General features: G+C 41.4%; 1 protein-coding gene across 2 annotated transcripts in view; it reads left to right on the forward strand.

Annotated features, from left to right (window-relative positions):
- Nucleotides 1-10,734, forward strand: part of USP43 (ubiquitin specific peptidase 43) — a gene marked incomplete at both ends in the record, with an annotated part of 53,868 nt that extends 43,134 nt beyond the window's left edge. Inside the window, 5 exons of one of the 2 annotated variants that reach the window (XM_084237546.1) lie at nucleotides 124-250; nucleotides 356-704; nucleotides 2,808-2,966; nucleotides 3,939-4,103; nucleotides 9,686-10,734. In XM_084237546.1, the coding sequence (XP_084093672.1) occupies nucleotides 124-250; nucleotides 356-704; nucleotides 2,808-2,966; nucleotides 3,939-4,103; nucleotides 9,686-10,734 (1,849 nt within the window). The remainder of the gene's footprint in view (nucleotides 1-123; nucleotides 251-355; nucleotides 705-2,807; nucleotides 2,967-3,938; nucleotides 4,104-9,685) is intronic. The other variant, XM_084237547.1, reaches the window with a different exon arrangement.
- Nucleotides 10,735-24,978: the final 14,244 nt, after the last annotated feature.

The following is a 24,978-nucleotide window of genomic DNA, read 5'->3' on the forward strand; positions in this document are numbered from 1 at the left end:
ATATGTCAGGCTATGTATGAGGTGCCTTTGCCTGCCTGGCGATACTTCTTTGCTGAGCAGAAACTTGGGTTTAGCCTCCCGAGGATTGCAGAGCCCTGAATGCCTTGGTTTCCTCTCCGGCAGCCTCTTCGGGAGTCTCCAGGAGGAGCGGGTCCAGGATGCAGACAGTGTGTGGCGACAGCAACAGGCGCACCAGCAGCACAGCTGTACCTTAGACGAATGTTTTCAGTTCTACACCAAGGAAGAGCAGGTCTCATCCTAGGGGTCCACTCTCCACTAGGGAAGGGGGCTGGCTATCTGTCAGGGGATTGGTCAGTTCCCTCGAAGGGCCTCACAGTCCCCACTTCCTTTGCAGCTAGCCCAGGATGATGCATGGAAATGCCCCCACTGCAAAGCCCTGCAGCAGGGCATGGTGAAGCTGAGCCTGTGGACTCTGCCTGACATCCTCATCATCCACCTCAAGAGGTTCTGCCAAGTGGGCGAGAGAAGAAACAAGCTATCAACGCTGGTGAAGTTTCCACTCTCTGGCCTCGACATGGCTCCCCACGTGGCTCAGAGAAGCACCAGCCCCCCGCACACTCAGGGCCCCCGGCCTTCTTGGAAGCAACCAGCCTACCTGCCCTCCAGCTACCCACTGAACTTCCTGTATGACTTGTATGCCGTCTGCAACCACCACGGCAGTCTGCAAGGTGGGCATTACACAGGTGAGCTTTGCCTCTTGACCTCTGCCTGCCTTGGCACGTGTTATGGCTGTGGCCTGGGCCTCAACAAGACAAGAGTCTCTTGGAATGCTGAGCTCAGCACTTGATCATGCTGATGCCTCCCCAGCCACACACCAGGCATCTGGTAGAGGGAAGGGGCCTGGTTCAAGCTGTGGACTTGTGTTAGGTCAGTGGAGAGAACACAAAGTTAGTGACAGCCTGGAATTTTGACCATATCAAATATAAATGGATAATTGTTGGAACTGAAAGAATCACTGGTGATTCAGCACAAGGACCCTTTTCTTAAAAATCAGATTTAGTATTTTTTTTTATCTGTGGGGTACATTTAATTATCCTTCAGAGACACTTGAGAGAAGTAGACCAGTAGAAAGGTAGAAACAAGTAGCTGGGCCACGCATTCAGTTACTCATAACCATATACCTTTGTTTATTCCATTCTAGAATAATATGAATGACTTCAGTTTTTGAGAAAATGCTTTAAAATATTTCACATTTTGAAACGTGCACTATGTACTTTGAACAGTGTATTGATATACCTGCATCTTTTAAACACACTGGACTACATAGAAATCCAGGATCATCGCTCCTTCTTTCCTTAACAAATCTTTGTTAAGTAGCCATTTTATGCCAGGCCCTGTGCTAGGTGCTGAACAGGGAAGTGATGAACAAGGAAGATACGAAATTTCAGACACAGATGATACAAAGGTGCTTGTCACTTTAGCTACCTGGCATTATGAAAAGGTGACTGATTGATTGTGTCTGAGATAGGATAAGACTGCACTGAGGATGTTACATTTCTGTGAAGAGCTAAAGGGTGAGGTAGAATTAGCCATGTGAATAACGGGAGAAAGAGTGTCATGGGCAGTGCTACTAGCATGTGCAAAGGCCCTGAGGCAGAAATAGTTTGGTGTGTTTAAGAACTGATGAAAACCTGTCATGGCTGAAGTGAAGTGCAGTGACTGTGGGGTAAGTAGCACAAGATGGGGCTGGAGAAGTAGGCAGGGTTGGATCAGAAGATACTGTAAGCCATGGACAAGAGTTTGCATTTTTTCCAAAGGGTGATGAGAAGCCATTAATAGATTTTAGACAGAGGAGTAAAGACATAATGTAGTTTACAACTGAGGTAGTAGCTCTGCTCTGTGGAGAACTGAATGAAAGGAATAAGAATGCAAGTTGGCATTCCATTAAGGAGAATGTTTTGGGGGCTCAAGTGAGAGGTCGAATTGCCTAGGACTCAGGTGGTAACAATCAGGATATTGAAGACACTTGTGGAAGTAGAAGCAGTAAGACTGGCTTTGGGGTTGGGTGTGGGATGGGAAGAGAAGGGAAAGAGAAGAGCAAAGATGAATTCTGGGGAACCTGACAGAGGTTAGTGCAGGGGTCTGCAAACTATGGCCCATGGGCCAAATCCAACCTAACACCTGATTTTGTGTAGTCCAGTAATTAAAAATGGTTTTTGCATTTTAAAAAGGTGGTAAAAAAAGGTGATGAGCAAAAAAGAATATTTGGCAGAGACCTTATGTGACCTGCAAAGCCTAAAATATTTGTTATTTGGCCCATGACAGAAAAAGTTGACTGACTGCTAGATTGGTGGGTTAGGGTCTCATTCACTGAGATGTGGAAGGTAGGCAAAGAGCATTTTGTTATGATTGTCTGGAAGGTGGTGAAAATCTTCCTTATGAACTTTTTCTTAAAGTTTTCACTTTAGTTCTTAGGTATGATAGAAGTATGCCGTAATCCCAACTGCATGTTTTCATTGCCTACTGAGTCAGAAATGTGCATTTTGAAGCTTCTTATAAGAAATGGAGTGAACGTTGATGTTATTGTCTGGCTAATTAACTTTTGTTGGAGATTTTCCTGAGCAATGCCTGCAATAGAAGGATGCTACTTAAATTAACGTCATATATTGAGAATCTGGTAGTAGGACTGTTTGATCCTTTGGTCAGACAAAATGCCTTTGGTCAGAAGTGGACCAACTTCCTCATTCTGTTTACAAGTATGTTCACTTTTCAGCTATGCCAGGGGGAGATATCTTCCTGCTTTTTGAGGCTCCAATAATTGGGACTTGATGTTTGACCCTTTGCAGCCTACTGCCGGAACTCTCTGGATGGTCAGTGGTACAGTTATGATGATAGCACAGTGGAACCGCTTCTAGAAGATGAGGTCAATACCCGAGGGGCTTACATCCTATTTTATCAGAAACGGAACAGCATCCCTCTCTGGTCGGCCAGCAGCTCCATGAGAGGTAGGCGCTACAAGAGGGGGATTTGGGGTGTCTCTCTAAGGACTGGAGAGATGATTAGTTGCACAGCAAACACCAGGAGCAAGCAAGGATCTGAAAGAGGGGGTTCTGGCTGTTGCTACAGAGTTTGGGGTGCTACAGTCTAGTATTTCATTTGTGAGGATGCAGGATGGACAAACCGAAATCCAAGAAAGGGGAAAACGTAATTTCTCTGTCTGTGACAGGTGGCACTTGGTGGTGTGAAATTCCATATTTCTAGTCTCATTCATATCAAACTAGATTTGAATTAACCTTGTGCAATATAGACCTGCACCGGTCCTATTAGAAAGGGAGGGCCAGGCTTTTGCAGGAAATGTGGCTACTCAACCACATTCCACAATAGGCCTATTAGATAATCTCAGACTTGTTTGGATGTCTAGAGGGGAAAAAAAGATCAAAGTTAACCTTTTTTTAATGTGATTTTTTTTTCACTTTGAAAACTAGCCATTGTTTGGCCAGTTCTTTTTTAATTATTCAGATTTCCCAACACCCCTCTCCCCCATAATTGTAGGAGGTGACCAAATAAAACCAAGCTGCCCCACCAAGTCTAAATCAACCCTAATGCAGTCTGCCTTTCTTTTACGGAAGACAGACATAGAAAGAAGAATGACAATAAACCATGTTTAGAAAACTGGAGTTGATGACAAGTAATTTTATGAAAAAAAGCATTTCTACACTCATGAACCTCATCCCCCCCCCCCCCCCCCACCCGCACCATCCAGCCCCTGGGCCCAAATGCCTTCCTATAAAATGTTCAGCTTAATCACTTGGTTACTCACTTGCAGGTTTCACCTCTGGTCATTACCTTCCACTGCTGTAATTCTTCTCTGGACCTGTAGTTCCAGGGGATGGGGTCGGGAGCGTGGCCATGAGCATCCTTTGCGGCCCCGCAGGGGTGTACTTGGGTCCAACCTGCACTCTGTGCTTCCTCCCCAGGTTCCACCAGCTCTTCCTTATCTGATCACTGGCTGCTGAGGCTCGGGAGCAATGACTGCAGTACCCGGGGAAGCGTGCTGTCTTGGAGCTCAGCCCCTGCCTCCTCCCACCCCCAGGTGCCCGACTCTCCTGTTTTCACAAACGGTGTCTCCAGTCAGGAAAAAGGTACGTTTGATCACATACAAAGGTATGTGGGCTAGGTTTGCTGATTTTGTTTTCATTTTCTCTAACGACCACTGTTCCTCATCTTAGCGAAAGTACTGGCACCTCTTGGCCTTGTGTATAAAGAGGCAGTCATTAGGAGAGGTTTATTCTTCTCTCAGATTGGGTTTTGGGTGACTTTCCGGTCACCAGCACATCCTTTCTGTGTTCTCTGGAGCTTACTGTTGAAAGAGAGGACGACAACAAGTGTATGAATGTAATGGTGTTGAGTCGTGGGCATAAGGGGAAGAGTAAAACACCGAGGAGTAAGGGTGGGTGTGGGGAGTCAGGTTTCGAGTGCTGCTTTTCCAGGTGGTCACCATGGAGCAGAGAACTGAGTGGGTGAGTCGTGTAGAATCCCGGGGTGTGCTGCTGGTGGGGTGAAGGCCCTGAGCGGGACTGCATGGACATGTGTGAGGGGCAGGAGAGACCAGAGCTGGGAGCAGCTGAGAGTGGATGAGGAGGACAGTGATAGGTCAGCACTGGCAGGGCCATGGCATGCTTTGACCCAGGGGATGAAGTTTGCATTTCATTCCAAGTGCAGTGGAGGCCTGGTGGGGAATTTTGAGCGTGTAGGTCATTCCTTTGATATTAGGGAAGATTTACTATGCTGTTTTAATTTTTATGAATTTATGGTATAGTTTGAAGTCTGGACATGTCGTTCTACCAACTTTTTGCCTGCTGTCATTTTGCCCTTCTCTTTTGTTTTGTGAACCCTTCTTCTAAGTTAGTTTTACTTAGTTTCTGATAGTGTGTTACATTCTTTTTTTAATTCAGAGCCTATTTTATAATGGGATTATTCAGTCTATTCATATCTAATGTAACAACTACAAAACTTGATTCCATTTCAAACATTTTCTGACATTTATTTCTTTATATTTCCTGATTTGATCATGTTACTATTTTTTTTCTTTGTGAATTTAGAAGTCCTGTTATTCTTTCCCATATTGCCAATTGTTATTTTATTCTTTGGATATTTATAATCTGATGCATTTTCCCATTACTATATAGATACCAGAAGCCAAGTATTTCCTGCCAGTCATTCTACTCTATCACTTCTCTCCTTTCCAATAAGATCAGGCCTATACCATGCAGCCATGTCACTCTCTGCAAAACGAGAACTTTGAAATACTTTAAGGGGCTCCTTCTGTTTATTTGAGAAACTCCCCTACCTCAATTCCCAGTTCTTAGATTTTGCTGAGATGGTTTCAAACACTGTTCCAGACTGTAATTAGAATTCCTCTTGCATTCCTTTCCTGTTCCAACACATGCCCTTAACTTCATGGTGTACATTCTAAGACCATCTGTCCCCATGCATGGGATGGCACATCATGTCTGCTGGACACTTCTTACTGTCTGTCTTTGTTTCTATCACCCTTGATCTTCAGGTGTCAGTTCTGATTCTTCAGTGTTTGTTCAGAATTCTTTTCAGATATGCGTGGTATGTTCTCTCACTTGTTGTGCAGCCACAAATATTTTCTTTCACCTGGGAGTGAGTGGCAGCTCAGCTGGTTGGAGGACTCTTGGGGTGTGATCCTTTTCTCTCGGGCATTTGTAGATGTTTTCCCACGGTCCCTGGGCCCCAGGGCTGCAGAGGAGAGGCCCATTCTTTTGTCACACGAGAGTCATTTGTTCTTTCTGGCTGAAAGCTTTTAAAGTTCTGCCTCAAGACTCTGAAGTTTAGAAATTCTTCCAGAACATGCTTAGGTCTGTGTTTTTGTTCATCACTCCTACCTGGAACTTGGGGAGGTCTCTTTTTCCACAGAGGCAGCTTGTCTCGAGGGGAATGTTTTTGGGGTTTGTCTGTTTTTGTCTCTCCTACTTCTCAAATTCCTGTTATTTGCCTGTTGCGTCTTCTGGATCCATCCCTTAAGTCTCCTAAAACCCCCTGTGGTTTCTATCTCATTGTCATTTTGCTTTATGACGTGAGACATTGCTTTCACAATTATGAATTTCAAGATCATTTCAAGTCATCTTGTGGGTCTCAACAGTGATCCTGCATGCCTTCCATTCGTTTACTGAATTTTAAAAACTAGAATGTTAAATTTTTCAGTCCCCGGTACTTGAAACTCCTTGAGAGCACTTATGTTTAGTTCTATCTGTTTCTGCTGGCAGCGCTACTTTATTAGGGGCCTGGTCTGGTGGTTCTGGGACTCTCGGCCCTTCTGGCTCTAAACACTACACGTTGCGCAGGGGAAGGAGGCGTGTTTGGGGGTTAGCACCCAGGCATGTCTGAGCACCAGTTCTGCCTCTCGCATTCAGCATCCCTAAGGCCTTCTGGGGTGGGGACCAGTGGTTCTTGCCCTTCCCTCCCCCTGAGGTGAGATATTTGGTCAATAGTGTGGGTCTCTCTGTCCTTATGCCACGTGTTTCTCAGTTTATCTAGAGTACCCCCTCTCCTTCAGATTACCCAAGAGATGAGGGAAATAAAGAAAAGATAGCAAAGGACCTTTCTGTCCTCACTGCCGACTTGGAAAAGAGGAGGGACGAGTGGTGTGGGTAGTCATGGTTCCCAGGAGATGGAGCTCAGCAGAGATGTTGCCCTGGCCTCGGGCCCCTTCAAGCCAGGAAGAAAGGCCGGCACTTTTAGGGCCTCTGCCAAGCCTTCTTGCCACCTGCCAGGGCTACGGGGAGTGTTCTCTCCTTTTGAAAAGCTGAAAGTCACAGCATTGTCCTCCTAACACAAAGCTTCTCTTTCTGCCCTTCCCAGGGTTATAGAAGAGGAAAAAAACCTTCATACACATCTCAGACCCCAGAACAGCTTTTTTCCCCTCTGAGGAATGGGAATTTGATGGTGGAGCAATGAGGTCAATCAAAACTGAAATTACACAGTAATTTGGGTGAAATTGCATTTAAGGCTGGCTAACCATTTAAAGCAATGCTTTTAAGAAAAAAAAAAGCCAAATATTATCTGTGAAAAACCTGAAATGTGAAATTCTCCAGGAACCCCTGAGGTGCTTTCAAACTGCTCCAGTAGTTAGTGGGTGTTCTCCCACTTCCCCTTTCTGTCATTCATTTTGGGTCCCTGGCTGCTTGTGCCACCCTGCCCCCTGCCCCCCTCTAGGCCCCCTCTGGGCCGGATCTGCCCGGTTCTAGGCCCCTGGCGTTCCCCCCCAGCCCTCTACCCTGTCTGCACTTCAGACCATGGGTTTGTGGCAGCGTCCATCCTTGCTCATTTTTGCAGTTGTGCTCATATCTGTGACGAGAGAGGACAACTGGGGGTGAAAGGCTTGTGTGGTTGACCGAGCTCTAGCTCTCAATGCGTATGACCTTGTACTTACTTGTGGGTTGTGTGTTTTGGATAAAAGCTGCTTTCTTGGTGATTGCAGACATCTTGTAATTCAAAGCATCTTATTGGTACAATGACTGATGACTGAGTGTTTCTTTTTTACTTCTTAAAAAATTGCGTTGAAATGTCCATGATGACACTTAACCATCGTCACCATTTTTAAGTGTCAGTTCGGTGTTTTGAAAAACACTCACGGCATGGGCTACCATCACCACCACCATCTCCAGAACGCTTGTCATCTTATTGATCCGAAGCTCAATACCTATTAAACACTCATTTCCCCTTTCCCCTCTCCCTCCTGTAAACTTTCTGCCCCTCTGATTTTGACTGAGTACCTTGTGTAGTGGATTCATCCAGTGTTTGTCTTTTTGTGACTATTTGAGGTTACTTGAGAGTCCAAATTAATTTTAGGATAGGCTTTCTGCAATAGATCTCATTGGGATCTTGATAGGGATTATATTGAATTTGTAGATCACTATGGGAAATACTGACATTTTTACAATATTAAACCTTCCAATTCATGAACATGGAATATTCCCATTCATTTATGTCCTCTTTCATTTCTTTCAGTGGTTTGGTAGTTTTTAATTGTATGCGTTTTTCATCTCCCTGGTTAAGTTAATAATAAGTATTTTGTTCTTTTTGGTGCTATTGAAACTGTTTTTATTTCTGACTGTTTCTTAAGAAAAAATACACAATTTTGGATACATATATGTTCCCTTTAGAAATAATGAGATGTAGGAAAGAGTTAGAAGAAAATCAGTCACATCGCTTCTCGGCCTTTTGGCTAAGATCAAGTGTAGAAGAAAATCAGTCACACCAACACCCCTACAACTCCCTCTATACCTGTCATTTTGGTATTTATTTCTTCATACTTGTTTGTATGTTTTCATATATGTGTATAATTCACATACACACATGTAGACATGTGTATATTTTTGCAAGTTGGTTTATATTATGTTTCTCAAGACTCTATTTTTCAATTAACAGTATATAGAAAAAAATCATTTTTCTGAAAAAGGAACCCTATTACACTGTTGGTGGGAATATGAATCAGTGCAACCATTGTGGAGAGCAATCTGGATCTACCTTAAAAACAAAAAAATGGAGATACTATATAATCCAGCAGTCCCACCTTTGGGCATATACCAACACAATATGAAACTATTAACACAAAAACACATGTGTTCCATAATGTTCATGGCAGCTTATTTGGAATAGCTAGGGCATGGAAGCAGCCCAAATGTCCGTTGACAGATGACTGGATCAAGATGTGGTACATACATACCATGGAGTACTATACAGCTATAAGAAAGGATGAAATGCAACAATTTTCAACAAAATGGAGGGAATTTGAGGAACTATATGCAGTAAAATAAGATTGCTGAACAAAACAAATGCTGGACATTTTTACAGCAGAAAATTGGATAATGTGAAATACTTTTAAAAATCAAAGGACATCAATTAACATCTCTGAGGTTAAGTGGGAGGGAGAGGGAGGGGCAAGAAGACAAAGAATTGTGGTAGGAAAAAAATTTTAAATACATATTGGCAACCATGTTAGTGAATTTTCAATTTTCTGAGATGCAGTGATAGTATCGTGGTCATGGAGAGTAATGTCTTCAGTTTTAGGAGACACCTGCTGAAATATTTAGGGGTAAAGGATCATAATATCTACAACCTATTTTGAAATAGTTTAGAGAGAGATATGTAGATAAACATATAATTTTTTCCCACTATATCCAGATGTTACAAAATATAGAATGAAGTTATATGTGGCTTTCTGAGATATTAAACACATGCTTCATTTTTGTTTAATCCCAGAATAGGGTACCTGAGATTCTTGCACCTGAAGGAACTAGCACCTAATTTGACCTGAAAAGCAGGGATACTTTCTGAGCATTCTGTTTCATGGAAATACTTTACAATGAATGAAAATGATGTTAAGCCATAGGACTAGGTGCCTCTGAGACTGAGTTTACCAGGGATCTGTACTGCCCGGGCATATAGTGACCTGCTTTGGCTCTGGCTTGTCTTGAGACTGCAAGTAAATAAATGGATTCATTGGACAGCGGTTGAAAATGATGGTGCTCCCAAGATCAGGAATTGTTTGTGTCCTGCTCACCACAGTGTCCTCAGTGGCCAGCTCAGCACCTGACATGTCCAAGGTGCTCCATCCATGTTCGTTAGGTGACTGTGTGACTCTCATTGCAACTGGCGGGATGTCTGAACACTGATGCTTTGGTGTCTCTTTCAGGAGGCTTGGGGCCCACACCTCTGGTACGCGGTGTACGAGGCCGAAGCATCAGCATGAAGGTGCATGCTCCTCCCCGAATCAAGCAGGGACCCTTCAAGACCATGCCCCTCCGGTGGTCTTTTGGAACCAGGGAGAAACCACTCGGTGCATCTGTCGAATTAGTGGAGTACTTGGAGTCCAGACGGAGACCTCGATCCACGAGCCAGTCCATTGTGCCGCTGTTGACAGGCGCTGCTGGTGGGGACAAGTCAGCAGCCCTGAGGTCAAACCCCACCTGCCCTGCTAATGGGGACAATAGTGGACTAGCGGGGGAGAGCAAACTGGCCAGAATGCCCTGCCCTTCAGCCTACTCCAGCCACTGTGTGGTCCCTGGAAACTCGGATGGTCCAAACACAGTGAGGAAACTCAAGGAAAACAAAAGTCAGGATATCAGACTTCCCAAACAGTTTGATCTGCCCCTGACAGTGATGCCATCAACCGAGAATGAGAAATGTATGCGGCCAGAAGGCCAGAAGACCACAAACTGCAAGGGAAGCAACAGCAGGATATCTTTCCCCAAGGAGGTGATGAGCACTGTGGAATTACCTAGAAACAATGTAGATAATCACCGATCTCCCTTAGCCAAGATGAGGTCTAATGCAGAGGGAAGGGACTCAGAGACAGACAGATTTCCACAAGGGACCCTCACCCTGCTGAGGTCTATGTTTTGGAAGAAGGAGAACAAGAGGAATAGCCGGGCAGGGGCGGCTCCACCTGTCTCCCTGGGGAGTCACAGGATGAGCCTGGCAGTGGACGAGCAGTCTCGAGGCTCATCTCCTTTGCTCAAGGGTCTAGAGAGCCCGGCCAGGGGACCGTCCAGCCATCTGGAAAGGGATGTCTCGTCAGCACCCAGCTCTCTCCGCCTTGCACGCAAAGCCAGCAGGCCCACAAAGGGTGGTGCCCTTAGCACATCACAAGATGCACAGACTTCTTTTGGTACCTTGCAGAAAGTGAAATACCATACTCTTTCCTTACGGCGAAAGAAAACGTTACCCGAGTCCAGCTTTTGATGGTACTCCCAGCCGGTGTGAAACTGGTGTTCACATGACTCTGAGTTAAGCAACTGGATACAACCTGTGTTGTCAGTGGGCTTTTTGAAGCCAGTTGCCTTGTGAGCCCTCAAAATAAATTTGGTTTTGGTCTTTGCATCTAGACTCCCAACACCTTGTCCAAATATACCTTTCTATATTGTTGGGTGCTCTTATACGTCCATGCCACCAGAGGGTGCTGTTGGGTCAGCATTACCATTTCAGGGCCAGAACTGATGTTTTGTTTAAGCAAATCATGGTCCTGAGTACCTGTACAAAAAAAGTGATTTGAATGGGGGCAAACCTTAGAGCATAACTCTATTGGGAAGTCTAGTTAATAAGACTCTTCAATATCAAATGAAATACTGTCATTGACGTCTCCTTTCCAAACCTTTTCTTAAAAATTTTTAAATAGTAGACTTAACAGGAAAATATTTTCTTTTAAGTGCTTCTCTGGGCTAAAGCATTACAGATGCCCCCCAAATGGTAGTGACACCAAGGCAAGATAAATGCAGAGAGAGGGAGAGGTTGAGAGAAACGATGGACATTTTTGGAGACTATTTAATGTATAACAAAATAATTGTATTCAAGTTTTCCACAGTATTTAAAAAAGATAGCTATTTTGATACTCTAAAAAGGAAGTTATTTAAAAAACTTTAATTGTGAGATCTGTGTACAATTTTAATAAAAGCCTGTCAGTGTACCATACACATGCTGTCTGAGTTATTCAAGTTTGATAAATGATCTCATTTTGTTCCCGCTGCATCCACTTGGCTCCTTGCTGTTGCTATCAGAAAGTCATTACTTTTGAGTTGTTTCTGAGATCTTGAAGTGCTTCTTAACTGTTTTCTAAAGAAGCAGGAGTCTCTTTAGATGTCCCTCTAGAGGGCTTGTCTTTGTGAGGGCCTTGAGTCGGAGCCTGCCTTGATGCACCATGAGTGGACTACGCCGCCTCCCAGAGCCCTGCACATTCTCCTTTAGTCTCTCTAATAAATGTCCTATCACTTCATACTGAGAAGCTGCTAAACTTGACCCTAGGCCTGGTCATGTCCTTTCTGATGGGAACTATTTGTTCAAAACACCCGACTCCAAGAATGAAGTCTTCCCTCATATATACTTAGTGCATGACTCATTGGTATGTCTTTGCAACATCTTTTTTTTCCCTTAAGAAGGAAGAATGGATCCATTCCCACCCCCACTCTGTGACAAAGATTACTCACTTTTGAGCAATTGTTAGAAGACAGAAAGAACTGAAATAATAGAGAAACCACTCAACTCTAGAGGATGATATGTATACTGTAGACCTGTGTATTTGCAAAAGAAGTCTATGTTCTCATCAAGTCTTAATTGATGTGCTCTCAGGCAATGAGGAGGTTGTCTATGTACCCTTGGATTATGGGAAGCCCTCCAGGGGGCTTCCCTGCTTTTCTGGTTCTTTCTCCTTTTAATGCTCATTTGTCATATTTAATTCCCAAGCCCTTCCTAAATTCAGCCTCGCTTTGTTTGTTCTCTAAGAGAATGAGTTGTGATTTAGGCTGTTACCAAGCTTCTCTTCTCTACAGAACCTTGACCTTGATCATGGGTGGATACAGGGGTGACTCCCAGTTTTTGACAGTGTTGTCATGGTGTCCCACAAATTGGAGCCCAAAAAGCGGACATTGAGACACCTTGTGTTGACAGCAGTGGGAACATTGCTAACCCTCTTGCTCTCTTTATTTTCCTGAGTTTAGTCCTTGAGTTTAGTCATTTTAGTTTGGGACTCTCTGCTTTCAGTGAATAGTTAATGCAACCTCAGTCTGGTTTCCAAATGGGGACAAAGCTGATGGGCTGTTTCCATGCTGGAAAGTCCTCTTTCATTGAATATTCACCACTCTGTTGTAGAAACTCTTCTTTTTTAGCTTTTTAAAAATTATACCTGGCCATGCTAATTGTTTTGGTACTTGCTTTCTTTTTTTTGGTTCCAAGTTATTTTTATTTATCTACAGCAGGTCCTTGAATAATGTCATTTTGTTCAACATGGTTTGGTTTTAATGTTGGTGAAAAAAACATCCCAGCCGAAGTTGAATGAGACCACATTATTCAAGACCCTCCTTCATGATACAGCACTTTGCTTGATGTCAGTTTCTAAGAACCTACTGAGGACATTAAGTGAGGACTTGCTATATTTATTTTTAAATTTTGTTTTTATTAAGATATTACATTCCTTTAAGGAGTATAATATGTTGATTTGATAATTTATGGATTGCAATATGATTACCACCCACAGCGTCAGCAGGAGTCTATCATATAATTATTTCTTTTTTGGGTGGGAACAGTGAAGATCTCGTTTTTTAGCTACTTTGAAGTTTATAATAGAGTATTGCTGTCTATTATCACTATGCTATGCCTCAGATCTCTGGAAGGACTGATTTTCCTTCTTTTTTTTTTTTTTAAGATTTATTTATTCATGCATACAAGAACCGGGGTACAGGCCAGATGTGCGGGAGGGTGAAAGGATTTACCAGAGACAGAGTGGGAAGCAGAACAAGCAGACTGACTGAAATACACTGCTGAGGGGAGCAATGGGCGAGACAGGAAAGGTCTGCCACGCCATGTGGGATTCTCCCTGGCCGGCCGGCATTGAACCAAGCTGTCTGCAGAGGCTGCAGACAGCTTCACAGTGCTGCACTCAACCGCCTGTGCCACCAGGGGAGGCCCTGATTTTTTTTTTTTTAAGATTTATTTATTTTTGCACACAAGAGCTGGGGTGTAGGCCAGAGGTGCTGTCTCTTCACTAGGGACAGAATGGGGAGCAGAAGAGGCAGATCTGCTGAAATAAACTGCTGAGGTGAGCAGCAGGCAAGACAGGAGAAGTCTGCTGTGCCATGTGGGTCTGTCTGCTCCCTGGCAGGGGATTGAGCTAGTGCTGCAGTGACTGCAGATTGCTTCATAGTGCTGAGACTTAAGCCCAGGGAAGCCCCAGGACTGATTTTCTAGTTTTAACTTTGTGCCTTTTCCCTTGATACTTGCTTAAGTTTTTGGAGCTTTCTGCCGATCTCTAGCTACAAATTTGCCTCATTATTTTCAAATGCTGCTTATGAATCACTAATGCAAATGCATCACCATTTACCTATGGGGCATTTAGATATGTTTTTGCTTTTATGAACAATGATATCCTAACAAGAAATGATTTCTTGGATGCCAATCAATATCTAACGTAGGACAAAAATTTCTTGTACTGATTTATGTTCTGATTTGAAGGAATTTGCATATTGAAAGATTTTTTTAAATTTTATTATTTTTTTAGTTAATTTTTTTTCTTGTGTAGAAGAACTGGGGTTTAGGTCAGAGGTATGGGTGGGTGAGAGGATTCACTAGAGACAGAGTGGGGAGCAGAACAGGCGGATCGACTGAAATACACTGCTGAGGGGAGCAGCTGGTGACACAGCTGCACCATGTGGGTCAGCTCTCTGGGTGGGGATCTAACTCAGGCGGCAGCCGTGGTGGTGCTTGGACATAGTCCCTAGGCCACCAGGGAGGCCCTGAAATGTTTTTTAATAGAGAAAAAGATTTGTTAGTGGTGAAATCTAAAGAGAGCTGCTTAGGGAGATGGCCTGCTTTTCCATAAGTGATGATTGACGATGCCTTGTAATCTCCACTCATTTTGCCTTGAATGGATATCAATAGTGAGCTGTCGACATAGATTTCATCTGCTTGGGTTGGACTTTCCCACTTTCCCAAGCCCCTGTCCTTTTGTCCCACAACAGATATCTCCATACCGTCTCTCCAAGGGGGCCTCACTTCTTCCTTTTCCTTTCAGGAACTAAAGACAATGGCGGGAGGGGAGGGATTGGGGTCAGAATGGGGGGCTGCAATTGTATGGGGAATATAAAAATAAAATTTAGTGTTTAAAAAAAAAAATAAAGACAATGGATACAACGCCTCAAAGGAAAGCTTCTCCAGCAGCCTGGAGAAAAATCTCAGATCATCAATTGTAGCTCAAACAGGGTAAGCAGTCTTCTGGGGAAGTTTTTATGTGACTACGTTAAGTATTACTTTGAGATTCTTCTACAGATACAGGAGTTTCAGAGTAAGGCCTATTTTAGGTAAATGGAAGAGGCTCGTCATGTGAGAAAAAGCAACAGGGTTTAGAGATAGCAATGAGGGGACTAAGTAAACTCAACAGAAATTCAACTAAAGAATTGACAGCTCTGAGTCTTTGTTTGTTTTATGACCTTTACTGTTTATTTATGTATTTATTTTTTACATCATTGCTCATTTTTAAACAGTATTTGCTCTCCCCTTCTCAGGTGTAGTCCTCATAGAATTTCCTTCCCCAAGGCACCCGTGCACCATCACCTCAGTCCCCTGTGCCCCTCCCTCTGCTCCCTCTCCCTCCTCCTCCCCTGCAGGATGTCTCTGGTTTATAATTGTCTGTTTTTATTTTGTTGTGTTTTGTACTGTTATTATTTTTTTACACTGATGTCTTATTTGGTTCCCCTATATTCCTTCTATAAGTGAAACCATCCAACATTTTTCTTTTTCCTTTTGACTTATTTCACTGACTTTAAGGTGTTGTCTATGTCATTTAATTATTTCATGATAGTTTAAGAGTTACTTTCTTTTAAAATTACATCATACATTTAAAAATGTTTACACAATAGAAATGAATGTCTTCTCCTATACCCCCACCCTCACCAGCCCCTTCTTCCTGGCCTTGCATGAATACCACTGCTATCCCTCGAGACTAGTGTCGCATTTCTTTCTGCTTCATTATGTGCACTAGTTTTATATAAAGGCTAATATGCTTGTGGTTTACTTGTATGTTTAGACATAAATGAGAACATGGTGCAACTTGTGTTGGTAACTTAATAGTTTGTCTTGGAGATGTTTTCATATGGATGTATGTGGACATACATCGTTCCTTTGAAGTTATGTATTCTTTTGAAGCTTTGTATTCAATAGTACTGTGAATACCAGTGATTTCTTAACTTCTATTGGTGGACATTTTATTGCATGCCCAGGTTTATTTTTCTATTTATTTTTGCCATATAAATCAAGGAAGCAACAAATATGGTTTATAATTTGAGTTTCCCTTCATGTCCTTACGTATATCTCCACATAGGTTACACATTTCTCTCTTTATTTCCAAATATTTTGTGTTTTCATTGCATTTGAATTGGAATCTTTTTTCCTTTATATTTTCAATAACTTTTGCTATTAGTTTTGTTTCTAAGTGGATCTTATATCTGGTCAACTTTCTGACTATCTTAATAGTTTTTTTGATTGTTTTAAAATTTGTTGATTAGTTGATTCTTTTTACTGTCAATTTTATATCTCCCTTTTTAAATATTAATCCCTTTTATTAATTTTCTTGTTTGACTTTACTACTTAAGGCTGTGTTAGTACATTGCTTATTTGTGGTGATAAAGGTTGTTTAGTTATGATTTTAATATTACACTAATTAGGTATAATATCCTTCCTTGATACTCCTTTAAGAAGTTAAGGGGTCTTCTGTTACTATTTTCTTGATTAGGAATGAGTTAATTTTTCAACATCTTTTCAATGATCAATGCTCTTTTCTTTTCATAAATATTTAATGGGTATTTCAAAAATAAATATTCTTTGGGTACAAAGTTCTATAAACAAATTCGATAAACTGGATCAAGTTTAATGGGTTATTCAATACTCTAACACTTTATTGTTTTTATTCTCTACTTGATCTATTAATTTTTGGGATAATTAAAATATTCCGCTACAATTATGATTTTCCATTGTATTTAATTTTTTTGCTTTATGTATTTTATTTATTTATTTATTTAAAAAATTTTTTTTAAAGATTTATGTATTTATTTATACAAGCACTGGGTACAGTCAGAAGCATGGGAGGGTGAGAGAATTCACCAGAGCCAGAGCGGGGAACAGAACAGGCATACCAACGAAATACACTGCTGAGGGGAGCAGTGGGCGCGGCGGGCGCGCCAGGAGAGGTCTGCGCACCATGTGGGACTCTCGCAGGAGGCCGGGAATCGAACCGACTCTGCCGAGGCTGCGGGCAGCTTTGCAGCCCAGCACTCAACCGCTGCGCCACCAGGGGAGGCCCTGCTTTATGTATTTTAAAACAGTATTATTAGGCTCATGATTTATCTGTCTTATTGTATTTGTCACTGTAAAACTTTTCTTGAATTTTATGTTGTTTACAATTAAAAATGCTGCATCTATGTTGTTTTTATTGGTGTTTGCCAAGTGTATCTTTCAATGTTCTATTTTTAAAGGGTGTATCTTTTGTAAATACACAGGTGACTTTTAAGTCCAAATCAGAGAGTCGCTGTCTTTTAACTGGGAAATTTGACCCCCTGTAATTTACTGAGATCTGAATATATTTGAATTTATTTTTTGTTTGTTTTCTTTCTGCTTTTATTTGTTTCATTTGAACATATGGAGAATAGGAGGACATTCTGGATGGATTGAAGGCATGAAGCTGTGAGAGGGTGGGATTGCTTGGGGAAATAGTAGTGTCTTTTGATGAAATGTAGAGTTTGTAGTAGAGTAGAATAAAGCTCGTGACCAAATGTTGGACTAAGATATTTAGAACTTATTAGGCCACTAATGGGAGAACGCTTAAGTGAAATATTTCCCATAAATTTCTACCCTTCCAGAATGATCAGAAAGAAGGGAAAGACACAAGATAAGAATAGAAAATGCGGGGCCTCCCCGGTGGCACAGTGGGTTGAGCGCAGTGCTGTGAAGCTGTTCGTAGCCTCTGCAGTGTGGGTTCGATTCCCTGCCGGCCAGGGAGATACCCACATGGTGCAGCAGACCTCTCCTTTCTTGCCCGCTTCTCCCCCCAGCAGTGTATTTCAGTAGATCTGCCTGTTCTGCTCCCTGCTCTGTCTCTGGTGAATCCTCTCACCCTCTCATGCCTCTGGCCTGTACCCCACTTCTTGTACAAAAAAAGAAAACTGACACTTTTTTTTTTAAAAAAAAGAATAGAAAATGCAAGGGAAGGAACCGAGCAAAAATCTTACTTATGTGGGCAGGATATAAATGATTCAATCAAAGATGTAGACAAGGAGCAGAAACTGGGAGCTGTCAGAGATTGGAGGAGGAGGAGACTGGTTCCAGAGGGTGATGCCCAGCAATGGCTGTCTGCTGCATGCTCCTGACCTGCATCAAAAGGGACAATGCCTGCCAGCTGGCATCAGTGTGGAGACCATGACCATCACCCCCAGTGAGTCTGCTATTTTCCACCTTTGTCCCCAACCTGATATATTTCTAGATGCAATTTTTCCTCTACTCTTCCTGTCTCCCTTAAAGATTTGGACTTATAATGTATTAACAATTATCCTCCTTATTTTAAATTTAAAGGTACTTCGTCTGAAAAAGTATCTGGAGATTAAAGGAAAACATTGATTTTTAAAAAGTAATCAGCACACTGTTTAAAAACAAGTCCACCTTAAGTTTTAAACATGCTTCCAAATGCTCAAGTTCAAGGAATAATTCCCTTAGATGGGCATTATTTTTAAATTCCTCCAGGCACATGAACTTTCTTTCAAAGGGAACACAGGGATGAGGTAGATAGGGAGTTTGATTTTTGTTTGTTGCAGTGGAGAGGCAATACAGGTCTGATGCAGGGACAGTAATGGCCTCACCATTACTTGGAGGTAAGAGGATTCCCAATGAAGGTGGTATTGCTGACTTAACCAAGGGGCCCTGGGCATAGTCTCAATTTTATTCCAGAAGCAGGTAGCTCTATTGTCCCTCCCAGTACACCTGCTTTGTGAAATTGCCCCTATTCCACATTCCCCCTCCCAAACCATGCTTTGAAGTAGCTCTTTCCCTTCCAGGGAGGGTTATTTTGCCGAGGGAAAGTCAGGGAGAGACAGGTTTACCAAAATCTGGGATAGATCTTGTCCTTGAGATCCTGAGAGAAAAAGAGTCCTCAGAGGTGACAGGAGCCAAGCAGTCCCAGTACTGTCTTGTTTCCTTAGAAAACACCCAAGGGGGAAGATCCTGTAGTTCTAACACACAAACAACAATGTAAGCCAGTGCTACCTCAATTAAAATACAAAAGCAAAGTTCTATGGGTCTTTTCTTTTCCTTATTAGACTGAAGATACTTCCTGGACCCAGGGGAAATTAAGTGGGAACACTTTGAACCAACATTATTTCAGCATCCCAGACTCATTAGCTAACAAATAGGTGCATTTACTTGAAGTTACAGGATAGGAAGACAAGAGAAGGTCTGGTTTCTCCACCCCACCCACCTTTCTCTCTCTCTACCCCTCTCTCTGTGTCCCTTTCTCTCTGTCTCTCAACCATGTATCTAGCCATCCATCACTCATCCATTCATCTGATAGTGGATGGTTGGGGAGGGGGCGGAATGGAGATAGCAGAATATTTTATTTATATACATATACTATAGAAACTTCTTTAAGGTAAGATTGAGTCAATCTTGGAGTTATTTTAGCTTCAAGATATACAAGTATATTGCTGTGTTAGGATGTTTGAGTCTTAACCTCCCAGGACAGTTCTATACAGAACTAGGTATAGTTCTTACTTGAGATTCTTACAGCAATGGAGCCTCATATAACAACCCCACAGTCCCTTGAGCCAGAATTCTGTAGATACCAATTTTGAAACTCTCTCATTTATTTTAGCAAAATAAATGAATTAGACATATAACATGAATTAAATAGATGAAATGTAATGAATTAATTTTAAATGAATTAAAATGTAACAGGTAAAGCAAAGCTGACTTTTTTAGCCAATCATTTAATTTAGAACAATAGTTTTAGGTGGATGGGCCCTCCCCAGGATACCCCAGTTCTAGCTCAGTGCTGCCCTCTTGTACTCAGCTCCTAGAGCTTCTGCAACAAAATATGACTGGGGAGAGGGGTAGCTTAAACAGCAGAAATTTTCCCATAGTTCTGGAAGCTAGAAATCCAAAACTGAGGTGACAGCAGATTTGGCTTCTCCCAAGGTCTCTCCTTGGCTTGCAGACAGCTGCCTTTTCACTGAGTCCTCATGTGATCTTTGCTCTGTGTATGTCCATCCCTGGTGTATCGTCTTATTAGGACACCCGTCCAATTGGATTCAGTTCCATATAGCATCCTCATTTTAAAGTAATCATCTCTTTCAAGGCCCTGTCTTTGAATACTGTCACATTCTAAGATGTTGAAGGTCAAGATGTGAACATATGGATTCTCAGGGGACACAGGTCAGCCCATAACCCTCTCAGGTGTTCTGCTAGAGCTTGTGCCCTTCTAAACCCATGGCACTCCCCGTGATGTTCCTCACCTTCACAAGCATCTTGGCCTGCCCCATCCAGGGTGGGTGCTCATTGATTGACATACTTAACACATTCTCTAAAGGTGTTAAGGATGTAAGAACTGTTTTTAATTAATTATTTAGGCAAGTTTCACATGATTTCAGAACTATCTACCAGCTAAGTGCACACATCCCCTCTGCAGTAGAACAAGTCGTTTTCCTTGACTTGTCATGTCCTCATTGCCAGTGAAAATGGACTCTCCTAGGAGATACCCTTTAAACTGAACTGAACTTGTCTCCACCACACATGAATACAGCCCAAAAGAGGAAAATGCAGTAATTAACCAGTTCCTTATTTTACGCGGAGCTAAGTAATTAGTTGTTTCAATCTGGTACCCAGTGAGATGTATTTGCTTGTGCTTCAAGGTTACATCCCCAAACGGTCCACCTCTGTGTTACCTGGAGGCTGATGGAGACTCAGGCAAGCCACGTGCTGTGGAGGATCAACACATGTTATCACTGCTGTCAGATGGGGTGGCTTGGGTTTACCTGTCTGTGCTCTCAAGTGGCAATAATGATGAAAATTGGTGAAGTGAAAGAAAAACACATGAGGCAGAGCCCCATGAAACGGATGAAAAGACTGGGAATGATTGTGTTAAGGAAGCTAGTTAGTGGCACAACTGGGACTGCAGAACAAGAATGAAATGTTCTGTCATCCCCTCTAGCAATAACTCTGTAACCCAACTTCAGGTTTTTGGACCCTAGTTCAGGACCCTATCTACACGTGTGTAAATATTTCTGAAGGCATGATTATTTATCATGTAAACAATGAGTACTTTGTACTAAATAATCTCATTACATTTTATTTGCTGTACAAAGCAATAGTGTGACAAATGCTATAACATAAAATTCTATCTATGGGATCAGCTTTAGGGCGGAGCTTGTATGGCCATCTGGGAGACTCTCTGGGCTTTGATTTTCCAAGGGTGATCAGATGTGGATGCTGGGAGGGCCTGTAAATGACCAAGCAGAGTGTGTCCTTTTCTATACCTGAGTCAGACTTGGAAACAGTGTATATTAATGTTGGATCTGTTTTTCATACTGGAATCAGAAGGCTGATTATATTCATGGCTCCCCATTGGAACTTCCTGGGTCCACTGGCTGCTTTCACTCTTCACTAATCTTTGGAAGATGCCCAAGGCCATATTGGGTCTTACTTGTGATGCTCCATAAGAAGAAGGTAAGAAGCCTCAGCAGAGAGAAGTGGTGTGCAGCATTATATCATTCAGTACAGTGCATAGTGGAAGAGTTAATTAAATATTTGCAGTAGTTTTTTTGGCTTTCATGTTTTTTTTTAAATTTGTTTTAAAATTTAATTTCTTTTTTGAAGAATTTTTTCTAATTCTCTATCAGTAGTTTCCTTGCCAGGCAACAACCTTAAATTAGAGACATGTTTTTGTTTATATATGAATTGTTCTTCAAAGGAGCTTTTGTTAGGTAGTAAGAAGACCACCTTGGAAGAATAATGGTTAAATAATACTTTAATGCAATTTTTCTTATGTTTTTCAAGAACATTCTAAGGTAGATTGAATAGCAGGTAACATATATAAAAATAACTGCTTCAAAAATTGAAGTAGTAGAAGACCCAGAATATAATATAGTGGCTGGTACCTGGGAAGGGCTTTTTAACAGAAAAAGCACAGCAAGGACTGTAATAGGAAAAAGCAAAGATTTGATTGCAAATGAAATTAAATTTTTTCTACTTAAGAACCAAACTAGGAAAATATTTGGGAAATGTATACAAAGCTTATATACATATAAATGTACATATTTTACATATTATATATTCCTAAATATACATAAAGTTAAAATTAAAAATGCAATTCCTAAATCATACCAGTTATGTAAAGTTCTCTGCATCTCAATTCAATTTTTTATTTTATTTAACTTTGTTTATAAAATTTTATTTAACCTTAATTTTCAAAGGCATATTTTAATTTTAAACACTAGTGGTCTGTACCCCAATTATGGTGTGCATGTCTATTCTGAGGATGAAGCTTTTCACTGGCATTCCTATCCACATTCTCTTGAGGGTCTTACTTGTTTTGCTTTCAACAAGATGTTTCTACATATAGCACTCAAGTCTAAGTTCTCCCTGAGCACTGCATTTTCATTTCTAATTGCATGCTGGAAATTTTAACTTGTCTTATCACATCAGATTCAATTTAACTCAAAGAGGTCTTTCATTTTCCCTTGGGAAAATAGATCCTCCTTACTCCATAAATGGCAAGTTCAATCTCTTGGTCATCTAGGTCATAGATCTGGTAGTCATATTTTATACCCTATTTCCAACTTCAAAGTCTTTTTTCTCAATATACCCCACATCTGTAACTCACCCCATAGCCACTTTCCTGGCGCTAACTCTTTGTGCACAGAATAAGCTCACAATCTGTCTCTCTGCATCTTCTATACATTAGGTCTTAGAAATAGACTAGCTTAATTGTAGATATAGGTTTGCATAGGATGTTAATTAAATGCAAATCTAAAAAAGGCCTACAGATGCCAGGGTGGATAGTAAGGAGCCACTGAATACTTTGGACCAAGTGAGCAACATAATAAAAGCTCTATTTTAGGAGTGTTCCAATCTTACAATCTGTTATCCTTTTCTTTTTTAGAAAACCAAGATACATGAGTCACAGCCAAAACTAAATGGAAGATTTGGACCAGGTAGGGAGTAGTCTCATTGCAAGCATTTGCTGAAAAGATAGAGAATCTGAAGTTATAAAACTCTTGGTGAAGAGTTGGACTCGAGGGAATGGGTGGTTACAAGCACAATGAAATATTTTGACATTGATGTTTTCAGATCTGCTTTGCAAAACTGTCGCCCATTTCCTTTTTCAGCAACCTTGCAGGAGCCCTGGGTAACCTCCCCCAGGAAGTTCTCAAATATAATATAGCCTGTACATTAACCTGGAAAAAATATTTAAGGGACTTGGTGGGTCATTGAGCCTTTGAAGGAACCCATAGGCCAATTTGTGAAGGAATCAGAAAGCTCTGTTGGAGCTTTTCTTGGCAGTGTTGCTCAGCAGTTTTAAACTAGAATTTTAGTGCTTTGATCTAGAAGCTACAAAGAAACCTGAATAATGAAGAACATACAAAATGTAATTTCCACTAAGTTATTAGGATGTGCAGACAAGGACTTTAAAACAATTATAATTCAAGAAAATAGAGTGAAGAATTTCACCATTTTTAAAACTGTGAAATTCTGTGGAATTCTAAAAATGAAAACAGAAATGTATTGTCAGAAAATTAAGAAGTCAGTAGATAGATTTAACAGTAGAAATGACATGAGAGAAGACAAGATGAGTAAATGTTACTATTGGTCAATAGAAATATCACTAGAGCAAATAAACAAATTGTGAAATATTCCTTTAATGGAATTACCATGCAGTCAAACAAAAAATATGAATATTGATATATGTAACAAACAGAATGACTCATGAAGAGATTATGTAAAAGAAGCAACAGACAATAGCATTTATTCTATGATTCCATTTATATGAAATTCAAGAACAGATAAATTATATTTATGGGTGATAGATGTCAAAATGGTGATTACTTCTCAGGGACAGGTATTCACTAGGTATACAGAATCATTCTGGGGTCATAGAAATGCCCCTTAGCTTGATCTCTGTGGTGGTTGCATGGGTGTATGCATTTGTAAGATTTCACTGAACTGTAGACTTAAGGTTTGTTGCCTTTTCTTCTGGATATAAGAAATGGTTAAAGCACAAGGGATTATGGTGATATTTCACGGGTCATGTGGTGGTGGGAGATTTATGGGGGTGACACCTGAGGGGAGAAATCAAATATTGTACAAAAATGAGCAATGATATAAGGAAATAAAAAATAAAGTATAAATTTAAAAGATGCCAGAGAAGATGTCTCTTCACATGAGAGTCTTGTTTATTCTTTCTAACCTTTTCTGTGCTGGAAGGAAGGCCTCATGATGTCCTCAGTTACTTCTATGCATGCTGGAAAGTCTCTTAAGGAGGAAGGAGCCTGAACACCTTCAGAAAGCTGCAGAGTTTGTACCATGAGTCACTGCCCTTGGAGGCGAGAAGAGTCTACTCTCCTCTGAAGAGCATCTATGCTGGGTGTGGAGGAAGACAGTCAAGGCCTTGACTTCTTGGTGAGTAAACACATCTCTTCAGAATGCTATGATCGTGGGAGGGAGCATTTCAGGGACCTTGGAAAACTGACAAAAAGTGATTTAAATTTTTTGAAGTTCAATGCATTTATACATGTGCATATGTATGTACAAAATGTCAGTGTTTGTTGTGTTATACTATATGCAGCAAAGAATTCAAAAGGAATTCAATATCCAAAATTGGGAAATATTTTTATATTCTCATGAAAGGAGTCAGGAAGAGTTTAGCCCTTAGCTGAAGAGCAGCACTGCGAGTTGTGACCACCAAGGAGAAGATCAAGGCACTTCAGCACAGACCCCCTCTGCGCATGCCCTGTCACTGTGCCAAGTTACCCTGTTTACCCCTCCAAGTCTTTCCTTGCTCTCTCAACAAGTAAAGATCCAAGGACAGAGAATGGCACATATTAAAAAATCTAGCAACAACAAATGTTGGCGAGGGTGTGGAGAAAAAGGAACTCTTCTGCACTGTTGGTGGGAGTGCAAACTGGTCCAACCACTGTGGAGAGCTGTGTGGAGATTTCTGGACCTACTAAACATAGAGCTTCCATATGATCCAGCAATTCCACTCCTAGGTATTTATCCAAAGGACACAGAAACATCAATTCCAAAGAACACCTGCACCCCTATGTTTATAGCAGCACTGTTTACAATAGCTAAGCTTTGGAAACAACCCAAATGCCCAAAAATAGATGACTGGATCAAGAAGATGTGGTACATATATACCATGGAATATTACTCAGCATTCAAAAAAGATAAACACATGCAATT

Source organism: Talpa europaea (genome assembly GCF_964194135.1).
Source record: "Talpa europaea genome assembly, chromosome: 7".
In the NCBI taxonomy this organism is placed as follows: domain Eukaryota; kingdom Metazoa; phylum Chordata; class Mammalia; order Eulipotyphla; family Talpidae; genus Talpa; species Talpa europaea.